Source organism: Microtus pennsylvanicus, chromosome 2 (genome assembly GCF_037038515.1).
Source record: "Microtus pennsylvanicus isolate mMicPen1 chromosome 2, mMicPen1.hap1, whole genome shotgun sequence".
NCBI lineage: Eukaryota > Metazoa > Chordata > Mammalia > Rodentia > Cricetidae > Microtus > Microtus pennsylvanicus.
In genome coordinates, this window is record NC_134580.1 from 49,731,526 (window position 1) to 49,755,650 (window position 24,125).

General features: G+C 43.6%; 1 protein-coding gene across 4 annotated transcripts in view; it reads right to left on the minus strand.

The window, feature by feature from the left end:
- Deptor (DEP domain containing MTOR interacting protein) overlaps positions 1 to 24,125 on the minus strand; it is a 153,096-nt gene that overhangs the window by 63,960 nt on the left and 65,011 nt on the right. For all 4 annotated transcript variants that reach the window (XR_012909644.1, XR_012909643.1, XR_012909645.1 and 1 more), the window contains exon 4: positions 13,546 to 13,724. Coding sequence is in view for 1 of the 4 variants with exons in the window: in XM_075961005.1 (XP_075817120.1) it covers positions 13,546 to 13,724 (179 nt within the window). In the remaining 3 variants the exon portion in view is untranslated. The remainder of the gene's footprint in view (positions 1 to 13,545; positions 13,725 to 24,125) is intronic.

The following is a 24,125-nucleotide window of genomic DNA, read 5'->3' on the forward strand; positions in this document are numbered from 1 at the left end:
AAAAACCTGAAAAGGCTTAAAAATAAGGGAGAGAGTTTAACACAGATTTTTGCTGTTTGTTGGTGGCATGCTGTAGAGAGATTTCCTGATTCGGCAACAGCAGCAGAAAAAACACTGTGTCATTTTAAAGCACAGCTTCTTGGGGCTGTGCCCCCAGTGCAAACTCTGGCTTTATGTTGTGTTCCCGCTTGGGATCGGAAGGAGAGTGCTCTGAGACCGTGCTGATGGCTCTCAGCGCTCCCCGCCTGCACCTGGGCAGATGGCCGGATCAGGCTTAGGCAGGCGGAAGAGCATGGCAGATTCCTGCCACCATACAGGGACGTGTTTCCAGACTGCGCAGTGCTCTGCATGTCAGATTTGGATGTAACTTGGATGAAAAGAATTTCTGTGCTGCACGCTCAGTCTCAGAATTAAAGTGCTGAGTGCCGCTCCTACCTGGTAGCCCCAGAGCTAGCACAAAATGGTACATCCTCCATTTTGAAATTTTCCTGACTCAGCAGCAGGAACAAGCCTGTGTTGTTTTAAAATGCCGGCTTTCTGGGCCATCCTGCCAGGGCAAACTCTGACTGTTTGAGGCAGGAGGGCCAGCTACTGAGAGAGGATTTGAGTGTTGTCTGTTGTAGCTTGCTGGCTGGCAGGGACCTTGAAATGCCATAGAGGTGTGGCTATAAACATGGCTGCAGCCAGTACTTCAGCCATGAGGCTGGAAAGCTAAGGATCCAGCCGTCAAAGCCACGGCTTTAGTCCTACTGATATTGCTTGGTAAATTAAAGACTCATGTGGTCAGAAAAAGAGAGATATACAGTAAAGAGAGATTCAAAGACAGATAAAATTTCTGAATGGTTTAAAGTGTGTTAAAAATATATGCAAGCTGAAAGTTGAAGTTCTTAAAGCAAAAAACTAAAAAAAGGAAGAGAGTTGTTGTGTGTACACACCTTTTATCCCAACACTTGGGAGGCAGAGGGAGATAGACCTCTGTGACTTCAAGGTGTGGTAGCACACGCCTTTAATCCAGTGCCTAAAAGGCAGAGACAAACTGATCTCTGTGAGTTCAAGGTGTAGTAGCAAACACCTTTAATCCCAATGCCTGGGAGGCAGAGACAGGCGGATCTCTGAGAGTTCAAAGACAGCTGGTCAAAGATGTGCGCTCAAAAAGCAAAAAGTTAACCTAGGAATGTCACAGCTTAGATTCTTAAGCGCCTAGTGATTTAAAGGTGCAAATCAAAAGTGCTCCTGGATAGTAAAAAATTGCAGATTCACAATAGGACAGATTCAGACCACTAAATGAGTCATACTGTTGGATGAATGTACGTAGGCTTGAGAGAGAGAAGAAAAAGAATATAGAGAATAAAGTTAATGGTTTAAAAAAAAAGTAAAGTCTTTAAAGAGACAGTACAGATAGTTATAGATATAAATAAAAATAAGCTGCGTAAAAATGGAAAATTCACAGAGAGTCTGGATTCTTTGTATTATTGTGTTTTCTTTAAAATTTTTGACTGTGAAGGAGCTAAGTACAGAGAGACATTTTATTATATGGGCTGCCAAGTGGAACCAGAACGGATATCATGAGGGTATGATTTCAGAATTTGGGTCTAAGGATATGATGCTTTGGAAAGGAGTTTCTTATTTTGTTTTCACAGAGGATGAGACCCTGTTCATTTCTTCTATTCCGATTTGGTATGATGGACCACGTCCTCCTGAAGGTTTGCTGTGAACATCTTCAGAAAATTGCTTCGCTCAACTGCCAACTGAGATGAAACTAGCACACAGGTTATACCAAGAAAGACCTAATTAACGACGCCCCCATTCAGCAGGAAGCAGTTTGGAGAGAAAAAACTGCGCCCATGTTCCCAAATATAGTTTATAAATTCTTTTACATTTAAAGGGGGATATGATATAGATATGAATAATTTGAATTAGTATAGATTTTGCTTTATTGATAGAGATTTACGGTCAATTTTGTTATATGTATAAATGTTTCTGATGTAACTTTTACTTGATAACTGTTTTGTTATATGTAATTTTGCTATGTTAAAGTTAAAACCTTTCTTTTTTGTTTAAACAGAAAAAGGGGAAGTGATGGGGGAGTGTCATATATCAATCTGTTGATTTCATTGGTTAAGCAATAAAGAAACTGCTAGGCCCATTGGATAGGCCCAACCTTAGGTGGGTGGAGTAAACAAAACAGAATGCCGGGAGGAAGAGGAAGTGAGCTCAGACTCGACTGCTCTCTGGAGCAGACGCAGGAGAGACGCCATGCTACCTGCTCCAGGGAAGACGCACGCTATGAAGCTCCGACCCAGGATGGACTTAGGCTAGAATCTTCCCGGTAAGCGCACCTAGGGGCGCTACACAGATGATTAGAAATGGGCTAAATTAATATGTGAGAATTAGCCTAGAAGAGGCTAGATAGGAATGGGCCAAAACAGTGTTTAAAAGAATACAGTTTCCGTGTAATTATTTCGGGTAAAGCTAGCCGGGCAGGCAGCTTGGGGTGTTGGGGACGCAGCCCCGCCGCTGCCCCCTATTACTACAGGCAGTGGTGGTGCACGCCTCTAATCCCAGCACTCAGTAGGGAAAGGCAGGTGAATCTCTGTGAGTTGGAGGCTAGTCTGGTCTACAAGAGCTAGCTCCAGGCCAGCTAGGACTGTAACACAGAGAAACCCTGTCTTGACTTATTTCTGTCTAATCATTTGCAACCTTAGGCTGACCTCCATCAATTGATCATTGGAATGACGTCACTTCTCTATCTGAACCTGGCACCTTTGTTGCGTCTCAAGCAAGTGTCTCAGCTTCCATCTTCCCCTCGGATGGCATACTCACAGCCACCCTAGGGCTGCTGGGAGGTCTCCAAAGATACTCTGTGCAAAACTGCTCCTGTTTGTTGCACCGTTTAATAGAATTACAGACTTAAAAGGAAAAGCCAGAGGGTTTTTGAGTGTTGATACTGCTGAAGTGCTCTGGCCAAAGCGGAAAGGGAGGAAATGCGATGTGTGGACACGGCCGCGGGAGCCTGATTAGCCAGGGTCAGTGGCTGCAGCTGAATGCTTTACCCTTGTACTTACCCGGCTTCCATCTCGCTCCGCTTAGTGATGGGGGAGTGTCATATATTAATCTGTTGATTTCCTTGGTTAAGCAATAAAGAAACTGCTAGGCCCATTGGATAGACCCACCCTTAGATGGGTGGAGTAAACAGAACAGAACGCTGGGAGGAAGAGGAAGTGAGGTCAGACTCCACAGCTCTCCTCTCGGGAGCAGAAGAGAGGCCATGCTCTGCTCTCCCAGGCAGGCGCACGCAAGAAAGCAAGCTGCCAGGTCAGACATGCTGAATCTTTCCCGGTAAGACCGGTGCTCACAGATTATTAGAGATGGGTTGATTGGGATATCAGAATTAGCCAGTAAGGGCCAGAGCTAAGGGCCAAGCAGTGATGAAAAGAATACAGTGTCTGTGCAATTATTTCGGGGCATAAGCTAGCCGAGCCAAAGCCGGCGGCTGGGGTGTTTGGGGACGCAGCCCCGCCGCCGCCCCATATTACTACAAATGACGCCCAGACGTGTGGCTAACTAAACCCACTTAAAAAACCTGAGAAGGCTTAAAAATAAGGGAGAGAGAGTTTAACACAGATTTTTGCTGTTTGTTGGTGGCCTGCTGTAGAGAGATTTCCTGATTCGGCAACAGCAGCAGAAAAAACGCTGTGTCACTTTAAAGCGTGGCTTCCTGGGGCTGTGCCGCCAGTGCAGACTCTGGCTTTATGTTTGTGTTCCCGCTTGGGATCGGAAGGAGAGTGCTCTGAGACCGCGACGATGACTCAGAGCTCCCCGCCTGCTCCTAGGCAGAAGGCAGAATCAGGCTTAGGCAGGCAGAAGAGCATGGCGGATTCCTGTTGCCATACAGACACGTGTTTTCAGACTGTGCAGTGCTCTGCGTCTCAGATTTGGATGTAACTTGGATGAAAAGAATTTCTGTGCTGCACGCTCAGTCTCAGAATTAAAGTGCTGAGCACCGCTCCTACCCGGCGGCCCCAGAGCTAGCACAAAATGGTACATCCTCTGTTTTGAAATTTTCCTGACTCAGCAGCAGGAACAAACCTGTGTTGTTTTAAAATGCTGGCTTTCTGGGCCATCCTGCCAGGACAAACTCTGACTGTTTGAGGCAGGAGGGCCAGCTACCGAGAGAGGACTTGAGTGTTGTCTGTTGTAGCTTGCTGGCTGGCAGGGACCTTGAAATGCCAGTTGTGGCTATAAACATGGCTACAGCCAGTACCTCAGCCATGAGGCTGGAAAGCTAAGGATCCAGCCGTCAAAGCCACGGCTTTAGTCCTACTGAGATTGCTTGGTAAATTAAAGGCTCTTGTGGTCAGAAAAAGAGAGATACACAGTAAAGAGAGATTCAAAGACAAAGAAAAATTTTAAATGATTTACAGTGTTAAAAATATATACAGACTAAAAGTTAAAATTCTTAAAGTAAACCTCTGTGACTTCAAGGTGTGGTAGCACACGCCTTTAATCCCAGTGCCTAGAAGGCAGAGACGAACAGATCTCTGTGAGTTCAAGGTGTGGCAGCACACGCCTTTAATCCCAATGCCTGGGAGGCAGAGACAGGCGGATCTCTGAGAGTTCAAAGACAGCCTGGTCTACAGATGTACACTCAAAAAGCAAAAAGTTAACTTAGGAATGTCACAGCTTAGACTCTTAAGCGCCTAGTGATTTAAAGGCGCAAATCAAAAGTGCTCCTGGATAGTAAAAAATTGCAGATTCACAATAGGACAGATTCAGACCACTAAGTGAGTCACACTGTTGGATGAATGTATGTAGGCTTGGGAGAGAGAAGAAAAAGAATATAGAAAATAAAGTTAATGTTAAAAAAAAATAAAAAGGTAAAGTCTTTAAAGAGACAGAGTACAGATAGTTAAGAGATTAAAAGAAATAAAGAAAAATAAACCACGTAAATATGGAAAATTCACAGAGAGTCTGGATTATGTACATTGTGTTTTCTTTAAATTTTTTGACTGTGAAGGAGCTAAGTACAGAGAGACATTTCATTATATGGGCTGCCAAGTGGAACCAGAACGGATATCATGAGGGTATGATTTCAGAATTTGGGTCTAAGGATATGATGCTTTGGAAAGGAGTTTCTTATTTTGTTTTCACAGAGGATGAGACCCTGTTCATTTCTTCTATTCCGATTTGGTATGATGGACCACGTCCTCCTGAAGGGTTGCTGTGAACATCTTCAGAAAATTGCTTTGCTCAACTGCCAACTGAGATGAAACTAGCACACAGGTTATACCATGAAAGACCTAATTAACGACGCCCCCATTCAGCAGGAAGCAGTTTGGAGAGAAAAAACTGCGCCCATGTTCCCAAATATGGTTTATAAACATTCTTTTACATTTAAAGGGGGAAATGATATAGGTATGAATAATTTGCATTGGTATGGATTTTAAGGTCAATTTTATTATATGTATATGTATTTCCAATATTTATTAAGGTATTGTGATTGTGTAGTTCATTTAAATATGTACTGCATAATTAAGAAATATAGGTTGTTAATGGATAATCATCGATAATAGTAAAGCTTGCAGTCATGTTAGTTAGATTTTCTAGATATATATAGAGATATATTTTAGATAGATATTCTTCATGTCTTTCAAAGATTACAGAATAGGACATTTAATGTTTTAATAACTGAGGACTTTTCCTGACAATGAGACACTCTGCTCCTGGCAGCACCAATCTCCTTCAAGAGGAAGATGGGCATCGAAGAGGTACCTTATGGAGTTTGATAGCCATTTGGGCAAGAAACTGCTCTTGCCTGGACTATTGCATAAACTGGACACAGAGAACCCACAGAGAGAGGACTACTGAACTTGCCTAAGGTGAGATGATCTTTCGGGGTTCCTGATTCATGAAAGAGTCTGCAAGACATTCTGCAGGACACCACAGATAGTGACTGAACTGACTTTGAATTTTCCTGCTTTATGGAAATGTCTGCTGGATACCATGGGCCTGTAGGCTGAAGATGGATGCCCCAACGGTACAGAGGAACTTTGGGTGACTGTCCAGGCAGCGAGATGTCTCTGTCATTTCTAGAGTTTTCTTATTTCTTGTTTACTTAGGTAGTATTATATCCTTCTGGAGTCTTTGCTGGAGTTGAAGAATGAATAGATAGTTATAGTTTTCCTTAGTTATGATAAAAGATAAAATAGATATAAATATTGTAACTGTAATTCTTGCTTGATAACTGTTTTGCTATATGTAATTTTACTATGTTAAAGTTAAAGCCTTTCTTTTTTGTTTAAACAGAAAAAGGGGAAGTGATGGGGGAGTGTCATATATCAATCTGTTGATTTCCTTGGTTAAGCAATAAAGAAACTGCTAGGCCCATTGGATAGACCCACCCTTAGATGGGTGGAGTAAACAGAACAGAACGCTGGGAGGAAGAGGAAGTGAGGTCAGACTCCACAGCTCTCCTCTCGGGAGCAGAAGAGAGGCCATGCTCTGCTCTCCCAGGCAGGCGCACGCAAGGAAGCAAGCTGCCAGGTCAGACATGCTGAATCTTTCCCGGTAAGACCGGTGCTCACAGATTATTAGAGATGGGTTGATTGGGATATCAGAATTAGCCAGTAAGGGCCAGAGCTAAGGGCCAAGCAGTGATGAAAAGAATACAGTGTCTGTGCAATTATTTCGGGGCATAAGCTAGCCGAGCCGAAGCCGGCGGCTGGGGTGTTTGGGGACGCAGCCCCGCCGCCGCCCCATATTACTACAGCTTAGCGCTAAGATAACCAGTTGAGAGCTAGGGCAGCTGGGGAAATATTTAGTACCAGGGAAGTGTGTCCACCCCATTTGTAAAAGTTACACACAAAAAACCCAAGGTTGTTAGTGTTTGAGAAAAGGTAGAATTTTATGGGCTGACCATTTTCTTTTTAATAAGCTGTAGCATCTGCCAGCCCATGTGAGCTGTTGTAATACAGTCCACACAGCTCAGATTTTATGAGCTAACAATTTTTATTCTAGTGGGACTAAGGATAAGCCTCTGGTAGGTAAGAGGTGGTTTCAAAATCTGCCCTGATATGAACTTTGAATCTACTACTTATTGGTTCTTGTCTTTAGCAGATTATTTAACCATCTGAAAATGAGACTACTTGGACCAGGGAGATGGTATAGTGGATAAAGACACATTCATGCAAGCCTGAGGACCCAAGTTCAAGACCCACAACTGACATAAAGATGGAAGGACTCCTCTGATTACGCGCGCGCGTGCACACACGCACACACACTATACCCCTTTCCACTGTATCGTATGAACACACAATAATAAACAAATAAATAAATGAGAATGAATATGTAATAGTTACTTTTCTGTTCCTGTGATAACACCCCATGACCAAGGGAAGTTACAGAAGTTTTTGTTTGTTGTTTGTTTAGGGGGAGGACTAACAGCTCCAGAGAAATAAGAGTCCATGATTGCGGAATAGAGAAGCATTGACAGACAGCAGCAGTCAGAAGCAGGACGCTGAGAATGCCCATCTTCAGAGAGAGCAAACTGGAAGTAGGCTGAAGCCTTAAGCTCTTAAATTCTAACCCTAGTGACATCGTTCTCCCAGCAAGGCTAGGTGCACTGCCTAAAGCCCAAACAGTGCCACCAACTGGGAACCAGGCGTTCAAATACTGGACCTACAGAGGATATTTCTCATCCAAGCCACCACAGCAGATAATGCCCAACTTAAAGTTAGAGGAAAATAAGAACACAAAGGACTAGATGTTACCATAGTGACTCGAAGACTGTAGAAGCTCTATAAATGGTCACTATATTTACAGGTGACCAGATCACAAACAAAAGCGGGCATCTGAAGCCAGCCGAGCTGAACATTGTGCCGAGAGCTTTTCTTAAGTGCTGTGATTCAATTCTCAGCACCAGGCAATGTGGGAAAGAGCAATCTAGCATCCCCAGTAGCGGTGCCTGCGTCTGGGACTATGCTCTGGCTAGCCTCCGGAAACCTGGTTTTTGGAAGGCTTCCTAGATCATTGACTGATAAAACCATTCTGCCCGCTTGCAACACGAAGGTGCGTGTGCTCTATCCTCAGGCCACGGTGTGATTTATGGAGGGCACCTGCTTCCTCTTCAAGAGTCTGGGATGCTCGCAGTCATGGCTGGTGGAGCAGGCGGGATGCCAATGGGAGTGACCCACGGTGAAGCCCTTAGCCTCAGAGTCTTGATAGGGCTTTCCTGGACAGAGGTTTTGGATGTGCGTTACTGCCCGGTGCTGGAGGCAGGAGCCAGTGCTCTGGGACCATACAGGAAGCCTGTGCCTCCATTTCTCCAGATCACATATCTCTTGCTGATCTTACACTGTATTCTTACACTGTAATCTATCTTAGGCATTATATGATCAACTTTTCCAGTGTGACACTGCCCTCGTTGGTGTTCAAAGGCTCTCTGGTCAGGAGAACCCAAAAACATTATGGTAGAAGCTGACTTCATACATTAGTAAATCTGTAGATGAGAAAATTAAAGATGATTACTCAGGAAATAGAGCTAGGCTCAAAATCCAGGCTGTATATCCTCCACAATGGGGCACATTCTATTACACCAACTGCATGCATACTGGACCCAGAGAAGTTCCCTCCCCCTCTTCTTTCAGAAGAGGGCATTGAATCCTCTAGAACTCGAGTTGTGTTTGGTTGATGAACCACGGCATGGGTACTGGAACCGACCCCAGGTCCTATGTACAAACAGCAAGTATTCTAAACCACTGAGCACTTTCTCCAGCCCCTCTTCTTCACCTTCAGTAAACATCCTCTTTAGCTTAGGCTGGCCTCAAACTCATATAACCAAGGATGAACGTGATACTTTATACCTTCCTGCTTCTGCCTCCTAAATGTTGGGATTACAGACAAGTGCCACCATGCCTAGTGTTGTGGTATTGACCATCAATCTTAGGGTGTTAATCACACTAGGCAAGCATTCTGCCAACTGAGCTGTATCCATAGCTCACGTGAGTTTCTTTCTTAGGCACAGTGCTTATAGTTGCTACGGTCTATCTGGGCAACCCTGGCAAAATATCTTAAAAGGCTTTGAACCTCAAAAATTTTTACTGTTAATTTTCTGTACTTATATCAATGTCATAGAAGTACTACAAGAATTATGATGCATTATGAATGAATGAATGAATGAATGAATGAATGTATGTATATATGTATGTATGTATTTTTGAGACCAAGTCTCACTCTGTAGGCCAAACCAATCCAAAACCTGCCATGTAGTTCCAGTTGTCATCCAACCTACAACCTTCTTGCTTTAGCATCTACTTCACCAGTACTGGTATTTCACACATGTGCTAAGCCTTTATGGGTTTAATCAAAATATATAAAATCATATGTAAAATATATTATAAAATATTTAGCCCAGTACTTAGCATATAGTAAATATAAATGCATTAGAAAGTAAGAAAGTCCGGGTGGCACTTGCCTTTAATCCTGAGGCAGAGGCAGGCAGATCTCTGTGAGTTCAAGGTCAGCCTGGTCTACAACGCTAGTTCCAGGACAGCTAGGGTTGTTACACAGAGAAACCCTGTCTTGGACAACCCCCCTTTCCCCAAAAAAAGAAGGAAAAGAAAAAGAAGGTAAGAAAGAGCTGGGTCTGGTGGTACAAGCCTGTAACACAGCTCCTTCAGAGGCTGGGTCAAGAGAATTACAAATTCAGGGACTACTTGAGCTATTAAGAGTTCAAGGTGAACCAAGGTAACCTGCTAAGACCCTGTGTCAAAATAAAAACTAAGGCTGAAAACTCAGGTGTGGCAGGGCATACCTGCAAACCCAGCACCTGGGAGGCTCAAGTGGGAGGATTTCAGTGAATCTGAGGCTAGCCTAGGCAATAAGGTGAGTTTGGGCCAGCATGGCAAATAGATTAAGACCCTTTAAAGGGTGTGTGTGTAAGCTGCAGGTGCAACACACACACACACGATTGTGTCTATAACTCAGTGGTAGAGCACTTATTCTATGTGTGGGGCCTTTAGTTTAAAAAAAAGAACGAATGAATGAACTAGAAAAATATGAACATGTGATCATCATATAGGCATTTGTGTATGTACATATGCCTGCACAGACATATGCATGCCCTTAAATATGAGTGCCTGCTAATTACTCATCTGACAAGTCCTGCCTTGATAAGAGCATTTGTTTACCATTCATGGACAAAGTTAAATATTTCCTGAGAAAGCCTTGATGCTCACACTGACAGTAGGGAACCATTTCTATCCAGAAACCTTGTCGTCAAAACCTAAGGGCTGCCTTGCTTTAATGATTAATCTCTGAAATTAATTACTAGCTAGACAATTCAAAGGGTCTCTGAGGACACTAACAATGATGATGGTGTTTTCCTAATTTCGAGTTAGTGATCTGCTTAGCAGGGAAGTCTGCTGGGAAATGAGTTTCATTCCCAGATTCTCCCTGCAGGATCCTTAGTCCTCCTACAACCGGGGATCTGCTCCCACACTCAGATTCTCTACAGTGCCTTGATTTTATCTGCAATGGCTCACCTTTATGGGATGGAGGTTACAGCATTATAAAACCACACTGTAATTGAGATATAATTACATATTCCTTGGAAATCATTTGGAAAAAAAAAACTCATGACATCTGGTATCCTCTCATGCACAGAATGAGTCAGTAGACTGTAGTGTGAGGAACTGGATTTCTCATAGAACTTGGTATCATCTGGCATTTCCTTTTTGGAGCAAAATAAAGGTAGATTCGAACCAAAAGGTGTCTTTGCATACTAGGGAAAATGGCAGCCACTCTAACCAGTTCCAAGTTTACACTTACTAGCAGTAATACCCATTGGACTACGTCTACTTGAGAAGCTTCCAATAACTGTTTAACTTATTGGTATCTTTGTTTCTTGAACCACAAAATGGAGAGAGTAAGAATACCTGCCTTTTGGTCACCGGTACTGTGTTGTTGAGGTGGCAGGCAGCATATCAAATGCAATAAAAATTTAAAGAGTGCCTACTTTATTAGATTTAAGAGGCTCAACTAAATCACTAAGAATACAATGATCAAGGACTGGCGAGATGGCTCAGGTTCAACTCATAGCACCTATACAAAGGCTCAAAACCATGCAGGTCCAGAGGATGCATTGTCCTCTTCTGTCCTCTGTGGGTACCAGGCATGCATGCGGTGTATGTACACATGTGCAGGCAAAGAACTCACGAGCCTAAAATATCCTCTACTCTTTATGGATGGCTTCTATAACCACCGTAGAGTCTACAGTCACTGGACTACGAGCTGCCTAAGGAGAGGGAACAGTCTGACACCATGCAACTCCCATCTTCACTGAACTTAGTTCAGCCATGGACATAGAAGGTTATAGACAGTCAAGATGAGTTCAACATGGTAATAGTGCACAGGAGGGAATGCCCTGGAATACACTGAAAGCCAAAGAAGCCAATGCAAACACATTGGTGGCTTTCTAAATACTGGACCCCAGCACGCAGGAACAAGTAATTTTTAGGTTGCAACAGACGACCCTATCTCAGTCTGTATGCCTCTCTGGACATACTATATGAGCATCAGTATTTGCAATATTTATATTATAAATAAGAGTTTTGCAAAATAACACTTGCCTTACTATGTAATTATGCCCTGTTCTTTTCTATGGCAGTTGGGTTTAGTGTCTCTTATGTTTTAATGTTGAACTTTACGTGCAGCCAAGCATGACCTTGAACTCCTGATCTTCCCACCTCTACCTCCCAGTGCTGAGACTATGTCGGCATAGGCCAGCATGCTCACCACCTTATGCACAGTCTGATTTCATAGGGATCTTGGTCAAACACAGATGAGGTTCAGCAGAAGGCAGATAGGGCAGGAGTTTCTGTATTACCATTGTGTTCCCGGGTAATCCTGAAGGTCCACAGGGGACACGCTAGGGGTAAAAATGTACATTTGTAGTAATCATTTCTAAGGCTGGGAATGGCTTGTTAAAGTTATATTCCAGGGCCAGTGAGATGGGTCAGAGGATAAAGGAGCTTGTTGCCCATCCCGACAACCTGAGTTCCATCCTGGGAACCACATGATGGTTCTGGCAAGCTGTCCTCTGAGAGCCGCCCTTGTATCATGGTGGGTGCACATTTCATGACCCACTAGTCTAGTATTCTAGACTGAGGAAAACATCCCTCATTGTTTCTAACGTTTCTTTCATCTCTCTAATTCCACTGTCATATTCTTGGAACAGAAATTCTTGGCTTGGAAGGTAGGAGGATGAGGGGAAGGAGCTTACAGCCCAATATCCCCATTTCTATGGATTTGGGCAGAAACAAGCACAGGCTTCCTTGTCCCGAGGGGGAAAGTTCATTTCACCTCGCAGGGAAATGAACTGAGTGGGTGACCAAGAGCAGGACCATTAAATGAGAGCACTATGTCTACCTGTGTTTATTTCGACTTTCCCCCGGCGAGGTGGTCATCCTCACTTCCCAGATAAGAGAAAGCAATTGACTGAACTTGGCGGCATTCAGCAACAAGTGAGCCATTGTGGGAGCGAATCTTCCAGGTCTGTATCCCTGGCTAAAGGTGTAGCCACCGTTTCAGGGGAGACCCCAGTGGGAACCACCCAGCTAAGTCTCACCCTATTTCCTGATCCACAGAAACCATGAGACACCATTTCACATTCATAACATTTACAGTTGCAGGTCTAGATCATTACGTTTTGGTATGCTGTTTGTTAAACTTTAAAGTTATTTGTTATGCAGCAGCGGCAATAAAATTCTTAACCAGAGGTTATATTGATTGCATCAATACAATTTATCCCAATAGGAAGAAAATGTTTACAAAGCCCTTTACAAAACCTCTTCACCGGTGGTGCAGCTTGTACCAGTCCATTCTCCTGGCCCAAGCTCTACTTCCCTAAGGTCATGGGCAGTAGATCTGACAAACAAAATTGTTTATTCTTTTTGTGAATTATTTTAATGCTTGTTTTTGAGAGAGGGCTGTATACAGCTTGCTTTGCTATGTAGTCAAGAATGACCCTGAACTTCCTATCTTCCTGCATTCACAATCAAAGTGACTGTACGCCTGTGAGGACCAGTTGTGTATAGAATTGTGAGGTGATACCATACCTAAGTAGAGATTTTGGAGCTCTATAAGCTTCCTGGGCTGAAGAGATGGATGGCTCAGGCATACAATTCACAACTCCATCTGCACCCCCTCTTCTGGCCTATCTGGGCACCAGGCACTGATGTGGTGCAGACATATATGTAGGCAAAACATGCACAAACATAAAATTAAAAATAAAGACTTTGCCTTTCCTCATTAGTGTCTGTGGAGACACCTGCAAAACAACACGTCCCTTTTACACTGATCTCACAGTGAACGAGTAAGGCAAGAAACAGACTTGAACTTGACTCTCAACATAGAAGCAAGTCACACTGTCCAGAGGCACAGCTGACTTATGGACCCAGGGATGAGGAATGTGTGTGCCGTTACAAACACCACAGGTTAGGAGACTGTTTCTCGCTGGGAACATTGAGCACCGACTGAAACACTCACCATGTTGTATGATGCCGTGCTCCATGAGCCGGTGGCAAAGCTGCTCCCCCTCTTTCCTTGTCGTGGCCTCACCTTCCTGAACCAACCAGTCCAGGAATTCAGAGGCCATGAAGGTTCGCTCATACTTCACTCCTTCCTCTTCCCGCGGCTGTAGGAGGGTAGTTTCCGGGCTCATCAGTCTGGGAGGAAACAAGAGGAGGAGAAAAGTAAAGCAAACATATACAGAAGGAGAATAGCTCATCTGCAAGGTGACATCCTAGGCTTCCAGGAAGTATATCCTAGGCTTCCAGGAAGTGGCACAGAAGAGCTGTCCGACAGACAGATGTAGCTGTCATATGCTGCTACATGTAGATGTCAACTCCAAGAGAGGATCTATGTCAGAAATGAACAAGATGCCTTTTCTCCTGGTAGTTAAACAGAAGCTGGACAGACAAACTACAAGTTTACCGCTCACAGGTGTTAGCCACGGTGAAAAGTGGTGGCAGCACTGGGGGTCTGGCCCAGCAGCATGGTGTTTACTTAGCCCTGGGCTTGGTTCCTGGCACTCAACCACACCCACACCCTTGAGGGAATAAAGAAACAATGAAGAGAAGTGTAGCATATTTTTTCTTTTGGACCACCAACCAGCACCAAAATCATGACATAGAGACTCTCTCTTCCTTCTTTCCTTCCTTCCTTCTTTCCTTCCTTCTTTTTTTGAGAAAGAGTCTTACTATGCAGTTCTGTCCTTGGATTTGGTATGACCAGGGCAGGGTCGAACTTGCAGATGGATTCTGGGATTACAGCTATGTGTTAATGTGCCTCCCCCAAATTTCCTGATTCTTTCACATTCTACCGTCAAATCCTTTATTTTATCGAGTTTATTTCAAAACAGATATGGCTGGAGCCAGAAAGCACCTTTTTATGCATCTATACAACACCAGTGACCATTAGAGGCTACTGACCAGTCCCTTCACCCAGAGCGATATTACATGCTACCATTGCCTCTTGTTCCTCCATGAACATATCTTTCTCCATGTTGCAGAACTCTTTTTAGGAAAATAAGAGCGCAACAATAATAACCAAAGACACCATCCACCCAAGTTTGACTTGGTGGACATTGCGTTAACTGAGATTACTTACAGGGACAATATCTAACTCAAGTTATAAATGACGGAGGAGTCTAGGGGTAGATAATAATCCCCTGAGCATATGCTGTGCACATTGCTCTACTGCAAGGAAACATGCTAAGGGTGGAGATTGTTTACCTAGGTTGGAGCCCGTTTATGCAGCCTGGTTTGGCTATGGAGCCTCCACTGACACAGCAGGCTAGAGGCAGACCCTACTCCTGATTGGCTCTCTGCTAGGCAATACTGTTGGGATAATCTTTTTGCACACTGTGTAAAGAGTTATCTGTCCTTCCTCACCTGCCTAAGACACTTTCTGATTGGTTTAATAAAGAGTTGAATGGCCAATAGCTACGGAGGAGAGAATAGGCAGGACTTCTGGGGAGAGATAGGAACGCTGGGAAAGAATCTGAGGCTTGCAAGATTTATCAGCCAGATGTGGAGAAAGTTTGATGTATGGTACTAAGGAGAGTTTACAAGCCATGTGGCAGAATATAGATTAACTTGCTAAAAGATCCTGGTTGAGATGTGTCTGTCTTGTCTAGCCAATGTATGGTAAGACGACCTATACATTTTATTTCCTAAAGAAATCTCATTTATGCCTAGGCCCTCCCATCTCAGCAATGCCACCACTTTAGTCTGAAATGTCTACATTTTAAACCTTGTTAACTACAGCATGTTCTTAGATGAGTTATGACATGCATCCACTCCTATTAGGAAGGTAGTACCTGCTCCACTTCCTTTCCTGATTCATGGATTACCAATCTTTGGTAGAAAAAAAAAAGCACAAGAGCTCAGCATAGTGGTCTATGCCAGTGATTTTTTTACTGAGATTTTTAAATTTTTTTTATTTAAAAGATTTTTCTTTTCATTTTACATACCAACCACTGTTGAGACCATTTAGGGTCCTGGCCTCCAGCTGCTCTTCCCTGCTAGAGATCTTTACTTTCCTTCTAATTTGAGTTACTAAAGGCTGTGTCAAAGTTGTTTACCAGCTCTGCTGCATGAGCATGTGTTGCCTTGGCCTTGAGGAACAGAGGATGAGGTTTTCAGCTGTTTTCTCACCTGACTATGTTGGATATATAAGCCTCCGTGGTGCTATTGAATAAAGGGCTTCTTACCAGTGACTAGAGGTCCGTGTCTGTCTGTGTGTGTTTGTGTGTTTCAACCTCCAGCCCCTTGCCCGAAGCTCACGAACTGTATGGTAGCTCATAGAGTGCAATAGGTGTTGTGTGCTGCAAACCACAGTTCTCCCTCCCTCCCTTCTTCCTAAAACTTCCCTCATCACCTCCCTCCCCAACTCCATCCTCATCCACTCCTCAGAAAAGGTAAGCCCTGCTATGGGGAGTCAACAAAGCCTGGCAAATCAAGTTGAGGAAGGACCAAGCCCCAACCCCCTGTATTGAGGCTGAGCAAGGTATCCCTCCATAGGAAATAGGCTCCCAAAAGCCAGTTGATTTACTGGGGATAAGTCCTGGTCCCACTGTCCATGTTCCTACAGACAGTCCGAGCAACACAATTGTCACCCACATTCAGAGGGCCTAATTTGGTCCTATGCATGCTCCCCAGCTGTCAGTCCAGAGTCAGTGAGCTCCCACTAGCTCGTGTCAGCTGTCTCTGGGTTTCCTCATCATTATCTTGACCCCTTTGCTCATAGAATCCCTCCTCCCTGTCTTTGATTGGACTTTGGGAGCTTAGCTATGGATCTCTGTATCTGCTTCCATCAGTTGTTATGTGAGCGATTCTAACCCTTGGGAGACAAGGCAAAGGATCACGAATTTGAGGCTAGCCTGGGTTACATAATGAGATCCTGTCTCAGACTAAATCAAAGCAAAACAATAATAAAAGCCCAAACAAGAACAAGAGAGAGAGAGAGAGATTGCAAGAGTTATTTATAAAAGTGATTAGCATATTATCAGACCTCATTATAAACCTTATTCAGCATATCACAGAATTCATGCAAAATCTGCTTGGCTACATCTTTCCCCCAAGTTGATCCTCTTTGCACTTTACTCTGCCTTAGAAAGTACTATTTGAATGTTTTCCTGAGGTTAGCAGCAGCTGGGTTGATATGAGCACTTAAAGATTCCATTCAGTAGAACACTGGCACATGTACTTCAACACAGACGCAGGATGATAGCAACATTCTGTAAGAGATGATGCATCATGAACAAATGACCGCAGTTCCCTGCATCTCCATGGAGAAGCCGAGTCTGTTCTATCATCTCCTGAGCCTGTGGATGGCCTCGTGACAACAGGGTGAAGCAAAGTGACCAGGAGGCCATTTTGGACCTGCTAGTACAACAGAAACCCTGTCTGTCTGACCAACCAGCAATCCCATGAAGGAGCCCAAGAGAAACCAGCAGAGGGGCCCTCATGTGACCCATAGATCTAGGAGAAACAGTACATCACAGCTGTTTGAACTATTACATTTTAGTATTTTTCCAATGACCTACCAATGACACATACTGATATTAATGGAGAATGAAAAAAATGCATGAAAAAATGCATGACATACCGCGTATCACTGAACACTCAGAAAAAGAGGAAGTAGCACTGCCAAGACGTAGAAACAAAATTACATAGAAGAAAGCGCTGCAATGCCAGTGCTGAGAGCCTGCGCTAGTGACGAGACTCCAGCGGGGAGAGCAGAAGGACGCATGAACAGGAATTATGGGCACCGCCACTTCTGTTGATGCTCGCGGTATTTTGAATGAAAATAGAAGGAACACTAGTCTCCTATATTTTCCCATTTTAGATATCATTTCCTGTGAGAACTCTCGGGGCCCTATAAATCTGGACACTGTGTCTCTTCTAGAACCACCCAGGAACCATCTGCTGAGTCGACTTTGAACATATGGAGGTCACGGACCCTACTTGAGATGTTTACAGGTGTTTCCTTATGTTAAAATGTTTACAAAAAAATAAATTGCTGAATGAATACATTAAGCTCATTTGCATGTGTTTCTTGCTACATAGCAGCCAAGTACATCCTAAAAAGGCCATCCTCACAAAGCCAGGTGTGGTGGCACATGCCTTTATTCATGACCAGCCTGGGTTTGATTCCACCTTAAAATTCTGTCTTTAGATATGTAAGTAAAACCCTCTCCACAGGTTGATGTGACTGACTTGGTAAAGGCACTTCCCCTCCTGGCCTGATGCCCTGAGTTCTGTCCCTAGGATTCACATGGTGGAAGGACTGAATCTACCTGCTGAGACTGGTCCTCTGAACATCATGTGTGCCATGGCACGCCCATTCCCACACACATACACATGCATATGCAAACTAGATGAACAAATACATAATGTAATTAAACTGATTTTTAAAAATTCTCTCTATTTCTGGCACAGGCTCTTAACCTTTATCTCCACTTCAGCTTCTTCTGCACTGCTGCTTTCCTTTGAGGGCGCCTCAAGGACAAGTGCACAGGGTTATTACTTCACGCTGCTTCTTGGAACCAGACACATGACCTGTTCCGTCCTTTAGAACTCCTGCTAAGTAGCTGGCGGCCTCTGGACAAGTGGCTGGCTAGCTGCTCCTGCCAAGGATCAGGAAAGGGGCCAGCTAACAGGCTCATCTCCTGCCATTTAAAACTCCAGTGTCCTCAGCTCCTCTCTACTCATTTCCCCTAACAATCCAGGAGCATTCCCATCCTGCTTCCTCCTTTTAAGCCCAAGTCTTTCTTGGGACTGGAGTTTAGTATTTATATGCAGTTTTCATGCTAAAGCATGAATCTGACTATTTGATCTGATTTGTAGTGATATATTTCATTTGTATTTTAATAAATAAAGCTTGACTGAAGATCAGGGAGTGAAATGGCCACACCGATCAGCCACACAGACCAGTGGTGGCACACACCTTTAATCTCAGCACTAGAGAGGAATTTAAGAAGGGAGGAGACAGCTCTCAGTTCAGTTAAGAAGTCTCATTCTGAGGATTTGAGGAGGTAGGTTCATCATTTTGGTCTGAGGTAGAGGTAAGAGCCAGTGGCTGGCTGCTTTGCTTTTCTGATCTTCAGGTTGAACCCTAATATCTGTCTCTGGATTTTTATTATTCATGCTACACTGATTGTGTTCTGGCATATAAAAAAAAAACTGACTCAGTAGTTAAGGGCACTGACTGCTTGCTTTTCCACAGGACCCAGGTTCAATTCCCAGCACTTACGTGACAGTTTATGAGCATCTATATCACCAATTTCAGGGGATCCAACACCCTATTCTGGCCTCCATAAGCACCAGGCATTCACATGGTACACAGACATACATGTAGGCAAAATACTCAAACAGATTAAAAACTGGTAATAATTTTTCTTAAAAGAAGCAAAAAAAATTACTCTCAAACTTGGTGGCTTGAACAATGACTATTTGTCTCTTAAGTATTCTGTGGGTTGTCTCCCAGGATTGAATTTGGCAGTCCCTCTGTGGCTCTAGGTTGTGTTGCGAGACCACTTACACAACTGTGTGAGGTGGTAGCCAGAGAGCCGGATAGTCAAAACTGCCCGATGTCATGATACAGCCCCTGCGCTGGAAGGCACCCTAAGCTATACACAAGGAGATTCAGGGCTCCCGGAAGCGGAAGCAGCTGCTCCCAGGATGCTGACTTCACCTTTTCCTTCTCCTCCCTTCTCTCCGTGTCTTCTAGCTGTATTCTGCTGTAATTCATATACCTACAATGACTCACTTAGCTGACACAATTCAATGATTTTTACTATGCAGCAACCCACACAAGCCAGGTAAAAGCATTTTCATCCTCCAATTTAAAAACAAACCAACAAAACCCCACAACTATTAATAGATGATGTCACCCAGGCTGGTCCAGCTCTCTGCATCCCCCGCCTCCAAAATGCTGTAAATATAGGTATACACCACCATGCCTGGTTCTCTGTTTTAATAAAGGCTTTTGTTCATCGCAGCTTTAGAAGCAATAAACTATACATACATACAACACAGCCTGTACTGCCTAGGTTTGGGTCGGTGTGCTATATAATGCTCACACAAACTCACCTAATAACAGAGTTCTCCAATCATGTTATTAAGTGATGCTTGAGTATACAAGGTTTTGTGTGTGTATATTTAATTTTTTCTTCATTATATACCCAGAAATGGAATTGCTCAGCCATATGGCAACTGCTCAGCTTTTTGAGAAACTGCCAGACTGCTTTCCAAATTCCCCACATTCTAGCCAAAAAATCATTATCATCTGTTCTTTTTCATTACAATCATTCTGTGGGTGTGAAGTTGTATCACATTGAGGCTTTGCTTTGTATGACCCTGATGACTAATGACTTTGATCATTTTTCAGGCATCTATTGTCCAATTTCCATATCTCCTTTGGGGGAAAAATGGCTTAGGGGTTCTGTGCCTATTGTGCTATTGTTTTTCTGAGAGGCAGTCTCTGGTAGCCAAGGATGACCTCAACCTCCACCACGCAAATATTGAAATTACAGACCTGTGCACTATCCCTGGCTGGTCATTACTCTTTATTGTTGAGATTTATGAATTATTTGTGTGGTCCGAAGGTGAGGGCCTTATTAGACATATACTGTTTATGTCTTTCTCCTATCGTGATTTATCAGTTCCCATTGTTAAAGCACCAATCGTAACACAGGTTTTTAATGCTTTCGTGCTCCCATTTATCTCCTTTACTCTGTTGCTTCTGCCTTTGCCTTGCCCAAGCACAAGAATGGATTTTTTTTATCCCCCTCTTGTTCTCTTTTCTTATATTTAGTTCAATGACACAGTTTGACTTCATTACATAAGGTGTGAGGTAAGGAGCCAATTTCATTCCTGCGGGCGGCTATCCAGCTGTGGCTGCACCAGAAGAATATTCTTCCCTTATTGCACATCTTGGCATAGCTGTCAAACACCAGTCAACCATGGCAGCATTACTGCCTAGGCTCAAAGGTCAGAGAATATCAGGGGGAGGCGACACACATGCCGCCTCTTTAGAAAACCATACACATGCTTAGATAGAAGGGTGCAATGCTTGGGACAATCTTTGGGGAATAACTGCAGTTACTTATTTTAGTCACCAAATGCTACTTTAAATATCTATAGCTCAGCCACAGCTTTGCAGTCTCTGTTTGTGTTTTCTCTATCCCCACCCACAGGGTCCTCTATTATCATCTGCATTATCTCTATTTTACTTCTCTACCTGGTACTTTCGAAGGTCAGATAGGTACTAAACGTGCTCACTTGGTTATTGGGCTAATTCCCCACAAGTAAAACAGGAATGGGAATGGTGTCTAGAGTCCGAGAAATGGCTCCGCTTGTCAGGGTACCTACTATCCAAGCCTGATGCCCTGAGTTGGATCCCTGGGACCCACATGGCAGAAGTGAAAACTGACTCCCACAGGCTGTCCTCCCAACTCCACAGGTACCCCAGGGCACATGTGTACACATACACACACACACACACACACACTAAAATGGAAGAATTTAAATATGTGAAATAAAATAAAATGAAATGTAATAATTTACAAAATAATTGTGCCTAGTTAGAAATTTTTTGTGCAGTCTGAATGTGATAATACAGACAAGCAACAGTCATCATGCCTGATCAGACACGACAGCTGATGCCCGTAAACCCATCATTCAACGGGAGACAGAGACAGGAGGGTCGCTGTGAGTTTGAGGTTAGTCTGAGCTACAAGTAAGTTCCAGGATGGTGAGGGCTACATCATAATACCCTATTTCAAGAACGATCCCTCAAAACGTATAGTGCTTTAAGTACACCAGAAACCTGTGGTACAAACCTGCAAAATAAACTCAATCCTGCGGCCGATGATAAGTACACTAAAAGTTTAATGGGGCTACGATGAGGTGGGGATTCAAATCCCATTCTGCATCAAAATTAAGATTCTTTATGTATTTCCACTAACAAGGACTTTAATTCCATTTTAATTAGTAATCCAACGTGTGACTGTTGCTCTGGAACATCCTCCCTCGTATAGTGCAAATTGATTTTCAGTAAAGCTGTTCTGTACTGGCTCGTAATCATGGCACAGGGCCACTGCCCATCGACACAGTTACACACGGCTGAGCCTTGACTCCCGCCAACACTCAGCAGATTCTGCTGATGCTGCTGGGCTTGCTTCCACGTCTCCCGATGTGTATCAGAGTCCAATTTCCCAGATTCACGTTAACCCAGAGGAAAGGCCACACAATAGAAGGAACTGCCCCATTCAGGTGCCAAAACAGGAATAGAAATAAGCCGATAGTCATCTCCTTGCGCACTGAAAGAAATTCAAGAGGGTCAGGCAGGCCTTGTGTAATGTGGGAATATATGAGAATTGTGGGCAGGGCCAGAAGTTGGGGCAAGCAAGGCATGGTGTTGCCTATGTCCAGCACTGGGGAGGGTAGAGGCGGGAGAATCAGGAATTCAAGACCACTTCCTGCTACATAGAATGTCATGCCAACCGAGGCTTAGGGTGCACATCTTTAACCCTGGCACCTGGGAGGCAGAGACAGATGGATCTTTGTGAGATCAAGGCCAGGCTAATCTACATAGTGAGTTCCAGGACAGTCAGAGATACAGAATGAAACCCTGTCTTGGAAAAAAGAAAGGAAGGGAGGGAGGGAGGGAGGGAGGGAGGGAGGGAGGGAGGGAGGGAGGGAAAGAGAGAGGGAGGAAGAGAGGGAAGGAGGGAAGGAGGGAAGGAGAGAGGGAAGGAGGGAGGGAGAGAGGGAGGGAAGGATGGAGGGATGGAGGGAGGGAGATAGTAATAAAGAGAGTGAGAGAGTTTGAGGCCAGCCTAGGCTACATGAGATTCTGTTTCGAGACAAACAGAAAGGAAGCTGGGAGTAGTTAAAATTATCATGAGCCTATGAGATCAAATGATAGGGGGAAATTAGGAAGAAAGCTTTGGAAGATACACACCAGGCCAGCTAGAATACACTGCATGACCTCCCAACGCTGTGGCAGGAGGACCATGGCTGAGGCCAGCTGGGGCTACATAGAAGTTCAAGTCCAGCCTGCACCATAATGTAAGACATGGTCTCAAGAGGGGTGAACATTTAAAAAAAAATAAAAGGAAATCCATATATTAATGTGATGATCGATCATCCTACATACACCACAAGCATGACTGAAAATTAAATATCTATTAATTAAAACATTAATAGAGCTACCTCTGATGATAGGCTAGGAAGGTTTCCTTTTATCCTGATAGATTCTCTATAATTCAGATTTTACCCCAAATCACTTGCCCTCCACTTTTAACCAAAGAAAGTCAAATAATTAACAAGAAGTCAAATTATTGTTAGGCTTAGGGTTAACCAGATGTTTGGCTACTGAAAAACAACAACAAAACGCTTACGTTACTATCCTGTATAATACACCAGTTTATTTAAATTATAGCTGATTTATTTTAAATTAAATTAGTTTATTTATATTACATATAAACTAGTTTATAATAAACTAGGCATAAATTATATATGTGTGTTTTCCACAGTTTGAATGCATTATTCTGACTGACTTTTGAGATTAATAAGATAGTATTAATTAGGGCTAAATGCCTACACGAGAATTAGAAGTTTTAAGTACTCTGCTAGTATTGATAACATGGATGATTCATGTATGTATGTATGTATGTATGTATGTATAGATATATTGTTCATAATTAGGTAGTGAGCTAGTAAACAGAAGACTATTTCATTATGAGTATAAACACTGCATACTGGGAAAGGTGAGAGAACGGGGGAAAACAGCTCTGGGCACTGACAATAAATGTCCCCCGAACCATCGTCACCTCCACGCTGTACATGAAATAAGTATATTCATCTTGATCCCCCTGTTCTTAACAGCTTCCTTCCCTCCTTCCTTTGTCTGTGAAAATTTAAACTATTCCTAAGAAGTAGGGTTCTTAAAATCAAGCATAGCAACTCACATTTATAATCTCAGTGTTCCAGACAGAAGCCGAGTGACTTGCATGAGTTTGAGGCCAGCCGAGGGTGTACAGTGAGTTCCAGCTTGTTCAGGAAGCCTGGGCTATGTAAGTGAAGACCTATCTCAAAAAACCAGAAGAGTGACTGGCCCCGTGACACAGGATGTTTACTGCACAAAGGAAATTGGTTTGGGGGGAAAGGAGGGCTGAGATCTAGGTAGGCCCAGTGGCTCATGTCCAGTGCTTTGTGGAGATGAGGGCCGCACTAACCAGAAGGAGAGGGCAGAGGCGTGGAGGGGGGGTCTCGCATGAAGGTGCTGAACAGAGCGTGGAACCATGTTTTCCACCATCAGTTAAATCGTCAAGTCTCTACTGGAGTATTTAAAGTAAGCAGAAACCTAACCTATATAGTTCTTTCATTCTTTCTCTGTAAACAAAATTAGAACAACAACAACAACAAAAACCTGAACTTAAAGCCATGGTTTTTCTCCTACAATTATTGCGTATGTGTGCAGACCCCCCCACCCACCCACACAAAGTGTGCAGGGTATCACTTTGTAACCCAGGCTGCCTTGCAATTACCATGTAT